At 49.9% G+C, this 18,739-nt stretch overlaps 1 protein-coding gene across 1 annotated transcript; it reads left to right on the top strand.

The window, feature by feature from the left end:
- The first annotated feature begins 674 nt into the window (after window positions 1-674).
- Ptges (prostaglandin E synthase) lies at window positions 675-13,322 on the top strand. The gene is made up of 3 exons (XM_051185127.1): window positions 675-827; window positions 3,328-3,410; window positions 12,973-13,322. The coding sequence occupies exons 1-3, from the start codon at window positions 699-701 to the stop codon at window positions 13,220-13,222; spliced, it is 462 nt and encodes a 153-aa protein (XP_051041084.1). The 5' UTR covers window positions 675-698; the 3' UTR covers window positions 13,223-13,322.
- Window positions 13,323-18,739: the final 5,417 nt, after the last annotated feature.

Genomic DNA, 18,739 nt, shown 5'->3' with positions numbered 1-18,739 from the left:
TCCCTGGGACTCATAAGGCAGAGCAGAGCCAACTCTAGCATGGTGTCCTCTGATCTTCACACAGGTGCTGTGGCACACACACACAATAAATAAATAGATAATTGGGAAAATCAGGTACACAAATGTGTACCCATATGCACATGTATACACCCAAATGAACCGAACCCCCCCCCATACACACAGAGTCTGTGTTCCTGCTAAGAGTCTCATCATTTAGCTTGCAGAGGCAGCCTGCCTCTGCCTCTGCCTCTGTGACTGAGTGTCTAGCATCACAGAGAGTGTGTTAGCACAGATGGCCTGATTCTCATGCCTTCTACCTGCCTTCCCTCTTTGGAAGGTGGGCATGGGTCCGTGGTAAGTTCCGCAGACCAAGGTAGGTCTCCTGCAGTTAAGATGAGAAACAGATTATTATGTCTGAGGCTTTGCTAGGGAACAATAGTCCAGAGCCAAGGATGGCATGGGATACCTTCATGTCTCTGCTCCCCATACTTGGAGCAGAACTCCATGTTTCCTTCTTTCCTGGAGCAGGGGGCCTGCTGTGGGTTGATCAGGGTGGGCGGGGAGTGGGCGGGGGCGACTGGAGTCCGCCTACTGAAGGTTTGGCCCGGCTCCTCCTCCTCTCCACAGGCAGTCTTTGGGACAGTTTCACCCTCAATCCCTGTGTCCCAGAGCTGGAACACAGGCCATCTAGCCGAGAGATGCCTTCTATGGGTCTGGTGATGGAGAACAGCCAGGTGCTCCCGGCCTTCCTGCTCTGTAGCACACTGCTGGTCATCAAGATGTACGCTGTGGCTGTCTTCACAGGCTACACCAGGCTTCGGAAGAAGGTAACATGAGCTGGGGTGTGCGTGAGGGGGGAATTAGCACTCTGCTGGGTTGCCCCTGTAAGAAAGTCTGGGAACTGAATAACGTGGCTGAGGTGTGCCTGTCAGGGTGCAGACGAAGTTGCTTAAAAGCTGCCGCCTCAGCCCGTCTGGGAGTTGGCGTGGGCTCCAGCTCCTGACCCCGAGTATGAGAATACTCGGGTTTCCCTCTCTGAGCGCCAGGTAAAGCGACTACACCAGGAAACGCATGTGGAGCACATAGACTCTTACAGAGTTCTCCTGACCTGGCGGTTTCCCAGGAGGCAGGGAGATTTCCTATCTGGGTGGAGTGGAAACCGGCAAAGCAGGAGCACAAGAAGTCTTTCCGTGGAAATTCCCACTCCTCATAGAGACTCACGGCAGCCTCCGAGGTTTGGTCCTAGCCAAAAGGGTCACAGATGACACTCTGTGATCCCAGTCCTGGCAAGGAAACAGCAGTAAAAGAGCCCACACGAGCCGGTGGGAGTGACCAGGACTTCCTGACCTATTCCTTGGCGTTGGATGGAACCCTGGAAGCTGCTGGAAAGCAGACCCACACGAAGTATCTGTTGCTTACAGGCAGTTTTTCAAAACCAGCCTTTGTCTAGTCCAAAGGCGGGGAGGGGGGTGAACGAGGGAATGCGGGTGGGGTCCGCGGGTGGGACTCTTGCCCTCCAGCCGGGTTCAGCCCCTGGGACAGGGTTTGCAGGAATAAAGGCAAGGCAACCATTTACTGGCTGCCTCTGCTTTCCGTTTGGTCTGTCCTGGGATATAGGACACAGATGCCAGGCTATATTCTGCCCGTGTCCCCTCTGCGGGGGCCCAAAGCTGAGCATTAAATTACCAGCAGAGCCTGGGGGAGGGGGCGGTAGGAGTTAGGTTCTCTCGGTTTTTCCAGTGAGAATCCTGGGCTGAGAAGATGCTGGTTTCCTGTGGCTCCTGCCATCCCCGTTGGAGCACAGTGTCTGGCTTCTGAACCTCCCTTCCTCCTGGTCTCCATTTCCGGGACTTCAGGGACTGAGGGAGGCCTCCCCAGTTTTGGGTCCTGGATCTCCTGGGCGCCTCGTTCTGCTAAGAGGGACCAGAGTGTCACTTTCTGCCTAGGGGATGGGCACAGGCTCACCATCCTTGTCCCACTGGCCTGCGGACCTGGGCCTTGAGAGTTTAGGGTTCCCATCTGCAAACCTAGAGATTTGAATGACCAACATGTCACCCACTCTCACAGCTGGGCTGTGGTGGCCCATGACTTTAATCCCAGAACTCCGGAGTCAGAAGCAGGATCTCTGTGAGTTCGAGGCCAGTCTGGTCTACAGAGGGAGTTTCAGAACTGGCTCCAAAGCTGTCTCGAAACCGACCCCCCCCAAAAAAAAAGTACTCCTTCCTACTGGAATCTGATATGAACAGCAGTAGCCACAGGTCCTTTCTGGGTGTGCATGCTGAGTGGCCCTGGGCGTACTAGAGGTGGCTCCCTGATATCTAACTATAGGAGCTCTATTGGTGACAAAGCTGGGCCCTCAGAATTGGGGACTTGGGAGCCAGCAGGGAGGAATTCTGGGAGTTCCTGGCCTTATTCTGTCATTTTACATTTTCCTCAGGGCAGGAGCAGGCCCAGCTGGGGCTCCAGGAACAGACCATCTGGAAGTCCCTTGTTCACTTCATGGTTTAGAAAGGTTGATTCAGGCATCACCTAAGTGGATGGGGGAGGTTTTGCCTGGGATGCAGCAGGGAATAGCTTCGAGTGAGTCATGAGCCTAGGCCCCCAAAGGCAAAAGTATGACCTCTACACTCTTTCCCAGGATGGAAACTGACAGTCTGCCAGCGCCCTCCCAAGGCTGTCCCTGCACTTCCACAGATGCCCAGGTGTTCCATTTCATCCCGCGTTCACAGATGAGAAGTTCAGGCGGCAGGAAACTGCAGAGCCTGGTGGTCAGAGAGGGGCTGAGTGTCTAACCAGACTCTTGAGTGTCTCTAATGGCTTCTACTTAGCTTGTTTGTTTTTAATCTTTTGAGACAGAGCCTTACTTCTGAGACAGGGTCTTACTATTTAGACCAGGCTACCCTTGAACTTACAGAGATCTGCCTACCTCTGTCTCCAGAGTGCTGAGATTAAAGGTGTGTGCCACACACTCTGCTAAATATCTTGTTTTATTTTACTTTTTGATGTTCTTGGACTAGAACCTAGGGACACATGCATGCTAGGCAAACACAGGACCATGGATACATCCCCTCATCCCCTCGTGAGTGCAGTAGGCTAGCTAGTCACACTTACTCCAGTCTAATGATCTCTCTCAACGTATGAACCCAACAGACGGGCAGGGGGCACTTTGGCCACCTTGAGCTCCAGTACATAGCTCAGAGAAGAGGCTCAGGGGAGCAGGTTGAATGGTCTGTAGGTCATGTAAGTGACTCTACTGTTTGCCTAGCCCTTGAGGAGGTCAGGCAAGGACCTCCTCAGGGATGGTGACCCTCAGCCAATGTGTTTCAGGCTTTTGCCAACCCAGAGGATGCACTGAAACATGGAGGCCTCCAGTACCACAGAAGTGATCCAGATGTGGAGCGCTGCCTCAGGTGAGTACCTGTGAGTGTCCAGGACTTGGCCACAGACCTGGCTGCTACCTGTCCTTACTGAGTTTCTAAACTAGGGACTTGAGTGTCACCTGTGTGTCCAAGGGCATCCATGGGCAGGATTCCTCTCAGACAATTACAGTTTTCGCATTACATTTGTATTAGAATAGAAATTTCTCATGATCCAGAATTAGAGTGGATCAAGGTTGAAGGTGTAGGTCTCAGATGCCAACACTTGGGGGTTGGTGGGAGGGGGAAGCAGGAAGTTCCAGACCAACCACAGAATGAGACCATTTAAAGAAAACAAACCCAGAAAAGAAAGTACAAGTGGGATATAGTGGCTCGAGGCACAGGCAGGAGTATCAGGGGTTCAAGACCACATCTGCTAGTAGGGAACATCCCTACAAGTGCATCTCTGACCTCTACTTGTCTCAGTACATGTGAGTGCTCCCTTTCTCTCTCTCCCCCTTTCTCTAAATGTAAAAATTATTTTAAAAATGAGTCTTAAGGCTAGGTATAGTGATGCACAACCATGATGCCAATGTTTTGGAGGCTGAGACAGGAGGATTGTCTTGGTTTCTAGGCTGGTATGGGCTATGGGTAAAGCTCAGTCTCAAAAAGCAAAACAATCTGGGTGGTGGTGGCACAGGCCTTTAATCCCAGCATTTGGAAGGCAGAGGCAGGAAGATCTCTAAGTTCAAGGCCAGGCTGGTCTATAGAGCAAGTTCCAGGTCAGCCAGGGCTACACAGAGAGGCCTTGTCTCAAAAAGAAAGAAGGGGGGGGGGGGAAGAAAGAAAGAAAAAGCAAACAAAAATGTCTTGGTTGTATAAACATCTTCTGGAGGCTAAAAGTCAATTTTTAGTAGCCAGCTCAGTATTGGAGTTTGGGGGACATTTCTTTCCTGTCTCATCAGTCATCCAGAATGGGGGGTGGGGGGCACTGGGGTGTTGGGAACCAGGAAGATGGCAGCTGGACCTGGTGAGACATGAAACAAACCTCCATGAACAGCTCCCAACATAGCCCCTTACATCACAGAGATGAGTGGGACGGGGTCACCAGAGAATTCCCCTCTGCAAACAAGATTGGGAAGGGGTTCTTTGTGGTTTTCTTAGCCGTTGACAGTAATGTACACACTTGTGGTTTTAAAAAATGACAACAATGTGTCAGAGGAAGTGAGGAACTGAGACTCCGGGCCACCCTATCCTTTCCAACAGAATGAAATACAGGCTAGTTTGTATGTGTTTCATCAGGCCATTCCATTTGTTGTTTAATGAGCACCTACTATGTGGCAGGCATTGGCTGGTGCCATGAACAAACAGCCTTGCACAACCATGACCACCCCATATTGGTGACTCTTGGTTGTCTAGGCCATTCTGAGCCACTGAGAGGGAAAGGCTAAGTGGCTCAGGCTATCATCCCAGCCAGGGGTAGTGTTTTGTCGTCTACTAAAGGCATAGTCTTATTCAAGGAGGACAAAAGAAATATAAAGAACACTGGAATCCCACCTACCCAGTAGGATTCCCCTTCTTTTTAAATGTTTGCTTTATTTTTATTTTACTTTGTGTATATGAATGTTTTTCCTGCATGCAGTTATCTGTACTACATATGTGCCTATTGGATCTCTTGGAAATGGAGTTACAGATAGTTGTAAGCCTCCAAAGGGTGCTGGGAATTGATCCCAGTGGGCCTTCAAGATAAATAAATGTGCCTAACCCCTGAGCCATTTCTCCAGCTGGCTTTTATTTCGTGTCCTCTCGAGTACTGAAGCTTAAGTGGTTGGTATTGGGTCTAGCATTTTCTGAATATTCCTACCTAACAATGCTGTAGAGCTTCATTCAGGACTCACTAGGTTCTTGGGCTGTGGGGCTCAACACCTGAGTAGCAGGGAAGCCTCCTGACTCCACAGAACCTCAGACAGTTGAGGGTTGGAGGTGAAGCTCAGGGTGGTAGAGTGCTTACATAAAATAGAGTTGGAGGCTATCCTGGGCTACACGAGACTCTGTCTTACTAAAAAACGGAAGGAAGGAAGCCAGCCACTTGTGGTAGCACATCCTTTTAATTCCAGCAGGTGGGAAGCAGAGTCAGGAGGATGTCTGTGAGTTTGAGTTCAGTGTGATCTACGCAGTGACCCAAGCCAACCAGAGCTGTGCAGTGAGACCCTGTCTCAAAAGAGAGTCAGCTGAAGGTGCAGAACTCACACTGGCTGTCCACTAGGAACTGGAGGGGGGGAGAGAGCAGTTAAATATTAGAACCAGGGCAGGTACCTCCAGGCCATACTGCTATGTACCAGGAAGCACAAAGCCTGGGTCCAGGGTCATAAATCTGCCTTGCAGATTAGCGCATGCTGGAGGCAAGGCAGGTTGGGTTCTGGGGCAATCAGGGACCAGGTTTAAAGAATGGAACCCAGGTGACTGGAGAGATGGCTCAGTGTTTAAGAGCACTTGCTGCTCTTGGAGAGGACTCTGGTTCGATTCCCAGGACTCACAGGTGCCCTTTTCTGGCCTTCTCAGGCATTAGGCACACATGTGCACATACATACATGTAGTCAAAAGTACTCATACAGAAAGTAAAACAGATAACTTTAACTTTTTTGATTTTGTTTTTTCAAGATAGGTTCTCACTATATAGCTCTGGCTGTCCTGGAATTCACTATGTATGTAGACCAGGCTGCTTCAGACTTACAGATTCAACCCACCTCTACCTTCTGAGCATTGGGTTTAAGGCATACATATGTCACCACACTTAGCCAAAAACCATTTTTAACATTAAAATAAAGAAGAAGAAGAATGAAACTTAGGCCACCTGGAGTGGCCTCACCTGGAATTCTAGCAGGTGGAGGCAGCAGGACCAGGAGTTTGAAGCCAGCTTTAGCTGCACAATATAACATCAGAGGCTTGCACAGACTACATGAAATGGAAGGAGGGTAGCTCTGCGGAGCGAAGGAAGCCCAGAGTGAAAGTGTAAGCAGCAGATGAAATCCTGAGTTAGTGGGTGCTGTTGACATGGGCATAGCCACGCTAAAGGCTTAAGCCTCAGACCCATAAGGATGGCAAAGCCTTCCTCTGGTCCCAGTGTGAATGTATATAAACTGGCAACTGCAGCCTCCTGCGGGATGTTACAGCCTGAGACCGCTTTCCTACACAGACCTCCTGCCCCCATCCCCCAGTTCTGTACATAATAAATGTCCGGTAGCGAGCGAGTAGTCCTCTGACCCCAGCTTTTCTGTATGTGTGAGCCTTGTAGAGAGCCAGTGGCTTTTCTGTGTCTGTTCTTCCCTTCCTTCCCTCCCTGCCCCAGCCTTACTGGACGGGTACCCAGCCACATTCTACCCCCAGGACACCTGCCTGTGCTTGCAGACAGGAATGTATTCACCTGCAGTTCTGTATAAATCCCATGGACTGTTGCCAAGGAGAACACCCGACCCAAGCTTCCTCTTGGGTTTTTAACCCGAGGAAAGCAGTTTGCCAGGTGATTTGGCTCCCAGGTGCAAACTTCCTATGTTCTGCGAATGACATCCTACCTGTCCATTTATCAATAGTGGACACGGGCTCAGAGAGGAAGGGACAGCTGCCTGTGGTCTCAGCTCCTTGGTGGCCTCTGGTGGAACCCTCACTTCTCACTAGGGTCAGAGAGGGCTTGTGACAGGTTGTCAGCTAAAGGAGAATGAGGGGCAATCGTAGCTATGCCCAGGACAGAACTGGTGATTTGGGGGGGGGTGGCCATGGTGGCCTTCCTATCTGCCTTTCCTTATTTTCTGGGTACCAACATCCACAGCACTCCAACACCCTGAGTGGCATTATCTATAGAGATAGAAGCGGTGTGTCAAGGTCTGGCCCTGAAGCTGTACCCCATCTAGCAGGAGGCAAAGCCTAAGCCCCACCCCTTACTGATTTTCCTCATCACATCCGCCTTTGGCACCAAGCAGTCGTCCCGTTGCACCATGTGTGGGTGGTGAGCTGGAGGAGAGGGAACATGTTGCCGCCAGCTGCTGTCATTGCCTTGACCTGGGGTCACCAGAGGTCCCTCTCCTCACTGCAGTCTCTTGCTGCAGTAAAACAACTCTGTTTCAACCTGTGTTGAGGGAGTGGGGTAGGCTCAATGCTGCAGGGGGCTGTGCAAGTCTCGTCTGGCGGGAACTGGCTTTGGGTGACGTTTGCCACAGAATACTGGCTATTATTGGAGTGACACATTTCTCCCTGTCTGCCAGTACGTGACTCCCTCCAAGTCCCTATTTGGATACTGTAGCAGGGGAAGAGAGGTGAGCTTTATTTCACTTTTTTTAACATCCTGATTTCCCCATTCCTCCCTGCCCCAGGACGGCCCTGGCTTTGTGGGGCCCCATTGTGGTTTCAAACAGATGAGGGAGGTAGGCCCTGGATTGGAACTCTATCTGCTCCCAGCCACCTCTTCCCACGTGGGCCACCCCTTTGCTGCCTGGTGGGGAATCAGGGATGTGTGTTTTCTCTGCAAGGTCCACCTCTCCAACCAGGGGCCTGCCACAGACCAGGGACCACTCCTCCTATCCGTATGTCCCAATCTTCCTTTCCTCCTCATCAGGTTTGGTCACATTTGTTCTCAATATGGCTTTGTTTTGTTTTGTTATTGAGATAGAGTCTCATGTAGCCCAGGATGGCCTCTAACTCTCTATGTAGATGAAGATAACCTTGAACTTATGATCCTCCGGTTTCTTCCTCTCCAGTGCTAGAATTAGACGCATGTGCCACCACCTCTGGTTTCTGTGCTACTGGGGCTGAACCCAGGACCTTTTAATTGCTAGTCAAGTGTTATACCAGCTAAGCCATATTCCTAGATTTAAAAAAAAAAAAAAAATTATCTTTTTTGGGTGTTTTGCGTTATATACATGCAGTGGCCGTAGCAGCCAGAAGAGGGCATCAGATCCCCTGGAACTGGTGTTACTGACAGTTATGAGCCACCATGTGTGTCCTCTGCAAGAGCAGCCAGTGCTCCCAATTGCTAAGTCATCCTCCAACACCTTGCTTTTATTTTCAGGACAGGGCCTTTTGTATCTCCATGCTGGCTTTGAATTCCTGATACACGGTAATTCTCCTGCCTCAGGCTTCCAAGTGTAAGCTAGCACACCTGGCCCCTGACTCTCACTCTTTTTTGGGGGTGGGGGGTCTCAAGGCAGGATGTCTGTCTGTGTAGCCCTGGCTGTCCTGGAACTTGCTCTGTAGACCAGGCTGCCCTTCAGCTCACAGAGATCCACCTGCCTCTGCCTTCCCAAGTGCTGGAATTAAAGGTGTGTGCCGCCACCACCACCTGGCCCTGACTGTCACTCTTAACACACCAACTCCCCTTGGTGCAGGTATGCTTGCATACATGTGTGAGCCCAGGAGCCAACCTTGGCTGCTGTTTCTCAGGTGCTGTCTCACTGGTTTTTTGAGACGACTTCCGAACTTGGAACTAGGACAGCACAGAACCTCCTGTCTCCATTCCCCTGAGTTGGAATTACACACGGGTACAAGAGCACATAGCTTTTTCATGTGGCTTCTGGGGTTTGAATTTAGTTCTTCATGTTTACACAACCAACACTTTACAGATGGAGCCATCTCCCCAGCCTCAGCTCCCACATATTAAGGAGCAGATTATCTGGCAACTGAGCCCCTTCCCTCAGCACACTTTCCCCTGCCCCTGCCCTTTCAGATGATCCTCTCAAAGTCCCTTGTGGTAGGCAGAGCTCATGTACAGATGGCTTAATTTTCTGTCAAGGGTGTTCCCATAATCAGGACGCCGAGGCTGTGTAGACACTGCTCCGTCTCATCAGGGATCTGAGGGCTAGTGACCCATGTGACGAGAAGGGACTGTCCCCTGCTTTTAGGTTTCTTACCCTTCCCTGTCATCAGTCCCCAGGGTCCATCCAGGCCCATCACCTGAGCCATGCAGCACTGTAGTATATTCCACAGCAGGCTGACAGCTGACCTCACCAGCCAAACAGACTATGTCTGGGTCACAAGGTCACAATCAAGTGAAAAGGAGAAGACGAGCTCAGGGAGATAGAGGCTGGCTGCAATACCTGGCAAAGTTCCAGGCTCTACTGGAAGAAAGGGAGTGTGTGTGTGTGTGTGTGTGTGTGAGAGAGAGAGAGACGGGGATGTGGGTCTGCTGAGGCCAGAGGAGAGCTCGTAGCTCCCTCTCTCATCTAGTGCCATTCATCTTATTCCCTTGAGGCAGAGTCTGTCACTGAACCTGGAGCTAGACTGACAGCTAGCACACTCCAGCAACCCTCCTGTTCCCATCCCCTTCCTGCTAGGGTTATTAGCACTTCAATCAAATCCCGGGTTTGTTTTGTTTTAAATATGGGTAGTGGGGATTTGAACTCTGGTCCTCATGATTATGCAGCAAACCACCTTTTTAAAAAAAAAAAAAAAAAAAAAGATTTATTTATTATGTATACAGTGGTCTGTCTGCATGTATGCCTGCATACCAAAAGAGGGTACCAGATGTCATTACAGATGGTTGTGAACCATCAAGTGGTTGCTGGGAATTGAACTCAGGACTTTTGGAAGCTGAAGCTGGTACTCTTATTAACCACTGAGCCATCTCTTCAGACCACCTTTTTTTTTTTACTTGTTTACTATGCATACAGTATTCTGTATGCATGCATACATGTTTACACACCAGAGGAGGGCACCAGATCTCATTACAGATGGTTTTGAGCCACCATGTAGGTGCTGGGAATTGAACTCAGAACCTCTGGAAGAGCAGCCAGTGCTCTTAACCACTGAGCCATCTCTCCAGCCCCACAGCAAACCATCTTAACCACCAAGCTTTTTTTTTTTTTTTTTTTAAAGAAAGTTAGTTTTGTTTGTTTTTGTTTTTCAAAACAGGGTTAAAAAAAAAAAAAGCTTGTTTTACATGTCAATCCCAGTTCCCCCTCTCTCCTGTCCTCCCCCTACCAACCCTCATCCCATCCTCTTTCTGCTCCCCAGGGAGGGTGAGGCCTTCCATGGGGAGTCTTCAAAGTCTGTCATATCATTTAGAGCAGGGCCCAGGCCCTCCCCCATGTGTCTAGGCTGAGGGAGTATCCCTCTATGTGGAATGGGCTCCCTAAGTCCATTCGTATACTAGGGATAAATACTGATCCACTACCAGAGGCCCCATAGACTGCCCAGTCCTCCTAACTAACACCCATAGTCAGGGAATCTGGGTCAGTCCTATGCTGATTTCCCAGCTATCAGACTGGGGTCCATGGGCTCCCCCTTGTTCAGGTCAGCAATTTCTGTGGGTCTCTCCATCCCAGTTGAGACAGGGTTTTGTAATGAATCTTTCTGTCTCACCAGACGGCTCCCAAATAATGACACGAGGCTTCTTATTAATTATGAAAGGTTGGCCTATAGCTTGATCCTAACTAGCTCTTATATGTTCCATTTCCTCTCTTCCATCTTGTACTTCCTGTTTCCTCTCCGTGCCTCCTCCCTTCTCCTTTGTGCCTAGCTAGATTCTCCTTTTCCTTTCTCTCCCTGGGAACCTTGCCTATACCTCTTTCCTGGCTATTGGCTATTCAGCTCTTTATTAAACCAATCAATCAGAAGGCGTCTTGGCAAAGACACATCTTCACAGTGTACAAATGTCCTGCAACAGGGTTTCTCTGTGTAGTCCTGGCTGTCCTGGAACTCACTCTGTAGACCAGGCTGGCCTTGAACTCAAGAGTTTCACCTGTCTGTACTGCGATCAAAGGAGTGCACCACCAGTTCTGGCTAAGGAAGGAAGGAGGGGAGGAAGGAAGTCTGTTTTGGTTTTTTGAGACAGGGTTTCTCTGTATTGTTTTGGAGGAAGAGAAGTCTTATATACAGCCCAGGCCTGCCTCAACTCACTAGCAGAGTATGACCAAGATTTATTTATTATTATGTGATGTGTGTTTACTTGCATGTATGTATGTGTGCATCATGTCTGTACCTGGTACCTTCAGAGGCCAGAGGAGGGCATCAGATCCCCTGGAACTGGAGTTACAGATGGTTGCCACCCATTCTATGGGGCTGGGAACTCAACCTGGGTCCTCTACAAGAGCACCAAGTGTTCCTCGATGCTGAGCTGTCTCTCCAGGCCCTGACCTTGAACTCTTGATTGTAGTTATTTTTCCACCACACCCTGTTTTAAGCAGAGCTGGGGACAAGCACTCCACCTGCTAAGCTACATTTCCCCTCCTTAGGAACTTGAATGCCTTTGGCTGGATTTCATTTCCTCCTGTTAGCAGGCCTGCCTCCTGCCCATCTGCCTCACTTCCCTCTTGTGTACTTTACTCCAGCAAACAGGTCAATTTCTGAACTTTGTGCTGTTCTTACCGGAGGGCCTTTGCATTTGCTGGGTACTGTTGCTGGATTTTGGCAGCTACATGGCATCTCCTCACGGTCTCTCTCTACCTACCTTTCCCAGAATTCTCCTAGTCTCCTAATCCTGTCTATCTTCCTGCTTTATTGGCCAAACAGTGTTTTATTCATCAACCAATAAGAGAAACACATATACAGAAGGACATCCCCCATCAGGGTACTGCCCAAGAATGTTCTTTATCTGCCTAGCCACTTCTCATCATTTAGGCTCTAACACATATCTCCACTCCTGACTACTGCCCCAATCCCCTGCAGTACTGGGGTGCTGGGTGCCCTAGGCACCTCTCTACCAGGCTCTGCCTGCTTTCTTCACTTGGTAAACAGCTAGTGACTCTTGCTATAAGACTCATTTCCAGTGGGAAACAAGATGAGGCTTCTGAAGTGGTTCTCCACACAAGTGCTGGGACCAGGCTGGGCTGGCCAGTGGCCTGGCGCTGCTGTCAGATGGACTGCAGCTGGAAGCTAGATTCCCTGGCCTGAGTGACGGGGCCTGTCTTGGGGAAGGTCACAGCTCGGTCACTGGGTTTGTGTTTATCTAAGTGGTCATCAATGACTCTGGGCATTCACTGTCCCGAGTTGATGGGGTTTGACTGCCTGGCTCGCTTTAGAGTGAGGTAACAGTCCAAAAGGGGTCATGGAAACTGAGTGACAGCGGTGAGAGTTTTCTTCCTTGGTCATTATTTATGGGAGGGTTGTCTGCAGCCTTCCCGCCAGGCATACTTACAAAAGAGCGGGGATAGCAGGCCTGAAGGGAGGGAAGGCTGACCAGTGTCTGTGCTTAGCTTGGCTGGTGAATGGAAGAATCCTATGGTTAGTCCTGCAAAGACAATGCGTAGTCAGCTTCTGTGGTAAATAGGACAGAGAGCACGGTACAGTGCCCCAAACCTGCAGAGGGCAGGCGGGTCTCAGTCCTGACGAGAGAACACTTGGCACTCACCTCTGACTTCAACCCTATCCTCTGAGTCCTTCCTTTTCTGCCTGGTGTCTAAGAGACAACGTGTAGAAGGTGGGACATACTGGGCCCATATAATCCCCATGGTATGTTAAAAAAGCCCTAATCCAGCGGCAGCCTCCCTGGTCATGTGTTGTTTTGAGTATCAGCCACTATAGCATCTTGCTTATTGGCCAGCAAGGGATTGGGGTGTCTGGCAGTCCCAGACTGGTGGGTTGGGAACCCCAGCACTAATCCTGCTGACTGTACCCCTCTGCTCCCCAGAGCCCACCGCAACGACATGGAGACTATCTACCCCTTCCTCTTCCTGGGCTTCATCTACTCCTTCCTGGGACCTGAACCTTTGATCGCCTGGATACATTTCCTTGTTGTCCTCACAGGCCGTGTGGTGCACACGGTAGCCTACCTGGGCAAGCTGAACCCACGAATCCGCTCGGGAGCTTATGTCCTGGCCCAGTTCGCCTGTGTTTCCATGGCTCTGCAGATTCTCTGGAAAGTGGTCCGCCATCTGTGACCAGTGACTGAAGCCCCTTCAACTATTACATTCTGGACAGAAGCCACTGAGGCTGAACTTGGGGACTTGGTGTTCCTTTTAGAACAGGGATGGGCTCTGGGGGTGTGTTTCTTAGCCTCATGGGATCTGGAGTGCCCAATTAGAACCACTTACATATGAGTTGTCAAGATCGACAGAACATCCTTGACCTCACAAAAGCCTTAAACACCACTCACTCCCTCTTGCCCCTTAAAACTGAAAGGATAGCCAGGTGGCGCACACCTTTGACCCCGGCATTTGGGAGGCAGAGGCAGGTGGATTTCTGTGAGTTGAAGGGCAGTCTGGTCTACAGAGCAGGTTCCAGGACAGCCAGGGCTACACGGAGAAACCCTACCTCGAAAAATGAGTCAACCAATCAACCAACCAGCTGAAAGGATAGGGGATTCTCTAACATAGCCATTGTTCCATCCAGGGCTAAAGACAAAGGCTTCCGGGACAGCCTAAAGAGAGACCCTGGCTAGTGTGTCCAGAAAGTCTTCACAAGAGGCCAGGTGTAGCCAGCTCCCTTTCAGGCTGTGGAGTTAGGGGACTTGCTATTTGTCAGAGGTGGGCAGGTGTGCATGTCCCTGTTGCCACCTCCCTGTCCTTTGTTCCAAGTGCCTTAGTTACTACAGGCTCAGTGATGGGGAGTGCTTGCCATGAGTTCTGCCTGCCTGGTCAAGGCCTTAGCTTCCCAAAGGCCATCAGTCTGGGGTGGGCTTTGTCTGACCAACCACTGAACGAGAACTGTGGGGTTTACCAGCATCTGTGATGTTTGAAGATACCAAATGTTCATGTGTGTGTGTGTGTGTGTGTATATGTGTTTACGCACGCGTGTGTGCGTGCGTGCGTGCGAGTGTGTGCGCACGATGTCTCTCTCCAGAATCCTCCTGAGACCTGTTCAGGGTACTCATTAAACAGCAATGTGTGACATGTGAATGCCACGTGGTCCCTACTTCCAATGTACATGCTGTCCCAGCTGGTCTGGTGCCTGCTGAGAATTTGGGGGATTTTGGTGTTGTATGTTTTGATTTTTTGAGACTGGATTTCACTTAGCCCAAGGTGGCCTCAAACTTACTATGAAGAAAAGGACAACCTTGAACTAACAGCCTGCCTGTACCTCCTAAGTGCTGGGATTATAGACTTGCACCACTACAGTGAGTTTGTTTCTGGGCCAAGCTAGCACAGACAACGTCAGGCTGCTCCAGGGAAGTCCCCTTCTTCAACAAGGAGATCCCTGATAAGCATCCAGAGATGTCCAGATCTTGTCCTACCAAGTGACCTTCCGTGCAGGTCTGCCACCTGTAGGATGCTGTTTTTCAATACAGCTGGAAACCACCTGGAAATATAGGCTTCTCCAGAACCTGGGACAGCCAGGCTCCCAAGCCCTGACTGCTTTCCCTCAAGGCTGCCTAGTGTCCCTACCCCTCTTCCCAACTCAAAGGGAGCCTGTGCCCCTCTATGAGAGATCTGCTCTATGAGTCCTTACTGGAAAGCCCAGCTAGCCTAGGCCTCAACCTTTCACACAGCGCCTGGGGGGGGGGGGGGTGGACAGCACTGCCCTCCGGTGGTGAGATGAAACCTTTGTTCTTGGAGTGCCCTCTGAGGAAAACCATACCATGCCCCGCCCCTCCTTTTGAGTGCCAGCTGTTTGCTGAGCATTAAGCTAGATGTGTCTCCATCTGTTGCTCTCCCCTACCCCATTTAATACTTAAAATAATTTTAAGAAGGAGGCATTTGTGCATTTTAGACACATCAGGCGAGTTCAGGTGGTATGGCCAAGACCATTTCTGCATTTTAATATTATGTATATGGGTGTTTTAGTATGAAGGTATGTCTGTATCATGTATGTGCCTGGTGCCCATGGAGGCCAGAATAGGGTGTGGGGTCCCCTGGAACTTCAGTTACAGACAGTTGTGAGCCACCGTGTGGGTGCTGGGAGTTGAACCCGAGTTCTCTGAACCACTAAGCCATCTATCCAGACCCATTTCAGCATTTTAGATGAGGGATTCAAGGGTCCTAGAAGAGAAATGACCTGAGTTCCTGAGCCAGGACAGGAGAGAACTCTGCAAGGTAGGGACCAGGAGGGATGGGGGCCAGGTGGACATCTGTCCATTCTGTTTTCCCTTTTGGGGAAAGTGGGCTTGTGAGGGCCAGGTGTCCCAGTAAGGACCTGCAGTTGCCTGTTGCAGGAACACGCATCACCCAGGGTGACTGCATGGTCTGGGGTCTGGGTGACGGAGCAGGCCCACTGCAGCAAGGATGATGACAGCCCCACAGGGGGTAAGGCTGGGAGTCTTACCCTGATCCCTGCTGGGATAGTGATGCTGAGGTCCAATGTAGAGGTGAGCACGCTGACACTGCCCAGGAAATGTGAAGAAATACAATTGGACCTGGTGTGGCAGCACATACCTTTAATCTCAGACAGAGGCAAGAATCTCTTGAGTTGGAGGCCAGCCTAATCTACAAAGTGAGACCTTGTCCCAAAAACAAGACCAAGAAATCCAACTGTGAGGGTGGGAAGAAGTCAGCCCCAGTGTGCTGTGGTGTGAAGTTGGGGTTGGAGAGAAATCAGGGTCAGAGGCTCTAAGGTGGCCAGGGAGAACACATGGCGGGATGGATACAGGCAAGTGGGCTGGGCGGGCCCTTAAATGACCCTTACTGTCCAAATGGCTTGGGCAGTGAGTGTCCTAGCTATGCTCAAGAGTAAGAGAGGTAGGGACAGTGGCTCCAGCAGGGAGGGTGTCACTGGGCCCAGTGGCTTGTTCTGTTCCAGTCCTCATGGCATGGAATGCAGGGCCTAGTCTCCTGGCTGCAAGTCTGGGCTCGAGAGACAGGCTCCAGCCTGTACTACACTACAGCAGGTGCACTGCCCGGGAAGGAGGCTTGGCCAGTCCCACCAGCTGCACCAGCCAGGTGTGGCAGCACACAACGCCTGCAGACCCTCCCAACCCTGGTGCCACACCAGCAACTCTGCTGTCTTCTTCCCGGCCTGGTCTCTTGTCTGAAGACATCCGTTTCCCTAAACTCCACCCAGGTAGGACCATCCCTCCTCACCCTTGGATCACACACGAGGTCCTGGGGTGGAGGGGACTGAGCAGGAGCCTGGAGCCCTAGAGTCCCAGACATAGGAGTTGGGCAAGGACTGGATGGGCCTCTAGGAGCCTGGGAAGCTAGAGCTGTCCCTAGTTGATGCCAGTGTCTTGGGGACATTCCCTAACCTCTAAGTAAACAGGGGAGGCCAGGGCCAAGACAGAGTTCATATAAACTCAAGGGCCGGTAGCCAGCTGTAATCTTTTTAAAACTCTGCATGTATGTATTCTTTGTGTGTATACGTGGGCACACATGTGGAGGCTAGAAGGTGACCCCAGAGTAAGTTCTCTTTGTGGGTACAGGGACTGAGCCGAGATCGTTAGGCAACAAGTGCCTTTACCTGATGAGTTATCTTGCTGGCCCCTGCAATCTGTAGCTCGCACTCTGTAGACTAGGCTGGCCATGAATTTGCCTGATTTCTGAGATTGCAAACATGTGGCAATGACATTAAATTTAGTATCACCCTGCCATTCCACCTCCTTGGACACTCAGTCAGCCTGGTGGTTGGGCAATTAATTTCCCAGGGCATGTGCTTGCCCAGGTATCTTCACGCATCAATCCCTACTGGAATCACAAGCTAGTACCACCACACCAGCTCACATCTATTTCCTTTTGGTCTCATCTTGTAGCACAGAGTAACCTGTAACTCACCATGTTGCCTATGTAAGCCTAGAACTCAGTATAGGCCAGGGTGGCCTCAAAATCAAACAGCCAGGCATGGTGGCACACATCATTAATCCCAGCACTCAGGAGGCAGAGACAGGTGGATCACTACAAGTTTGAGGCCAGCCTGGTCTATGTATGCAGTGAGACCCTGTAACAAACAAAAAACTGTACAGTCTCATGTTTTAGCCTAAGCTTGCCTGCAGATTTAGGCAATCCACTTGCCTCGGCCTCCTAAACCTGGAGATTACAAGTGTGATAGCCTTTTGGTTTTTTTAGGTTTATTTATTTTATTCTGTGTATTGTGAGTGTTTTGCCTATGTGAATGTGTGTGTGCTAGGGGGTATGTCTGGTGACCTCCAATGTCAGAAGAGGGCATCAGATCCTCTGGGACTAGTTTCAGGTGACTGTGAGCCACTATGTGGGTACTGAGGACCAAACCTGGGTCCTCTGCAAGAGCAGCCAGCACTCTTAATGGCTGAAGCCATCTCTCTAGTCCCAGAAATCTTTGTTGTTGTTGTTGTTGTTTTAAAATCAAAGGTAGTTAGCAAAGCAAGGACTCACATTCCTGAATCTTCCCTTCCCCAGTCTCTTCCTCAAGATTAACCAGTCACATCAGATTGTGAGGTTGTGCTCCCGCCAATGGGATGAGATGCAGCCACTGCCTACATCCAAGATAAAGGCAGCCATGTTGGCTTGGTTGTGTTGATAGCCTGCCTGGTTTGGGTTCTGGTTCATTCTTTTTGCAAAATGAATTGCATGGCTGAGATACTTTGGTTTTATTTGTGTGTGTTCCTTTGTGCCACACTGGGATTATTTCTAATGCAGGTAACAATCACCATACCCAGGCTTTAAAATCTATTTTTGAAGCTTAAGATACCTACGAGCATTCTAAAAGGATGCTAATCAGGATAGAATACATATTTTTAAAGTTTTTTTCATCTTTGTCTCTGGGAAATTTACAAGGATATATGGAAAGGAGGAAGACCACCCACATCCTGCCTCCCACAGGAAAGCACCAATCAAATCACATGATGGTTTTTTACCCCCCCTCCCTTTTTGTAGTTATTGATGATTGACTTTGGAGGCTCAGCCCACTGTGGGTGGTGCCACCCCCTTGGCAGAGTACAGGCATCAATAAGCAGTACTCCTCTATGAACTCTAGCTCAGACCCTGGCCCCAGGTTCCTGCCTTGAGTTCCTGCCCAGACTTCCCTTCTTGACTGTAAGCTATAAAGTAAACCCTTTCCTCCCTAAGTCACTTTTGGTCATGGTATTTATGCATGGAGGTTTTTTTGTTTTGTTTTGTTGCTTTTTTTTTTTTTTTTTCAGGAGAAAGCAAGGCAAGGTAGTTCATCTCTCTGTTTACCAAATAGAAACTTACAGCATGAAATTGTTCTGGGTTTTTTGTTTTTTCTTTGTTTTTTCCAGGTAGGATTTCTCTGTGTAGCTCTAGTTGTCCTGGAACTCACAAAGATCTGCTTGCCTCTGCCTCCCAAGTACTGGAATAAAAGGTATGCACCACCATTGCCCAGCCATTCTGAGGTGTGTGTGTGTGTGTGTGTGTGTGGTGTGTGTGTGTGTGTGTGTGTGTGTGTGTGTGTGTGTGTATGTACAGTGTCTATGTAGCCTAGCTGGCCTGAAACTGAAACTTACAGTGATATCTGCCTGCCTCTGCTTCCCAAGTGCTTGGATTAAAAGTGTGGTCAAGAATTATTTTATTTTTGAGATTTTTATTTTATGT

This window comes from Phodopus roborovskii, unplaced genomic scaffold (genome assembly GCF_943737965.1).
Source record: "Phodopus roborovskii unplaced genomic scaffold, PHOROB, whole genome shotgun sequence".
NCBI classification, from domain to species: Eukaryota; Metazoa; Chordata; class Mammalia; order Rodentia; family Cricetidae; genus Phodopus; species Phodopus roborovskii.
This window is presented reverse-complemented; position numbering and strand designations above follow the sequence as displayed.

Coding starts and splice junctions, on each gene's coding strand:
- Ptges (XM_051185127.1), top strand. CDS start 699: ATGCCTTCTATGGGTCTGGTGATGGAGAACAGCCAGGTGCTCCCGGCC. Junction 828..3,327: donor ACACCAGGCTTCGGAAGAAG/GTAACATGAGCT, acceptor AATGTGTTTCAG/GCTTTTGCCAACCCAGAGGA. Junction 3,411..12,972: donor GATGTGGAGCGCTGCCTCAG/GTGAGTACCTGT, acceptor TCTGCTCCCCAG/AGCCCACCGCAACGACATGG.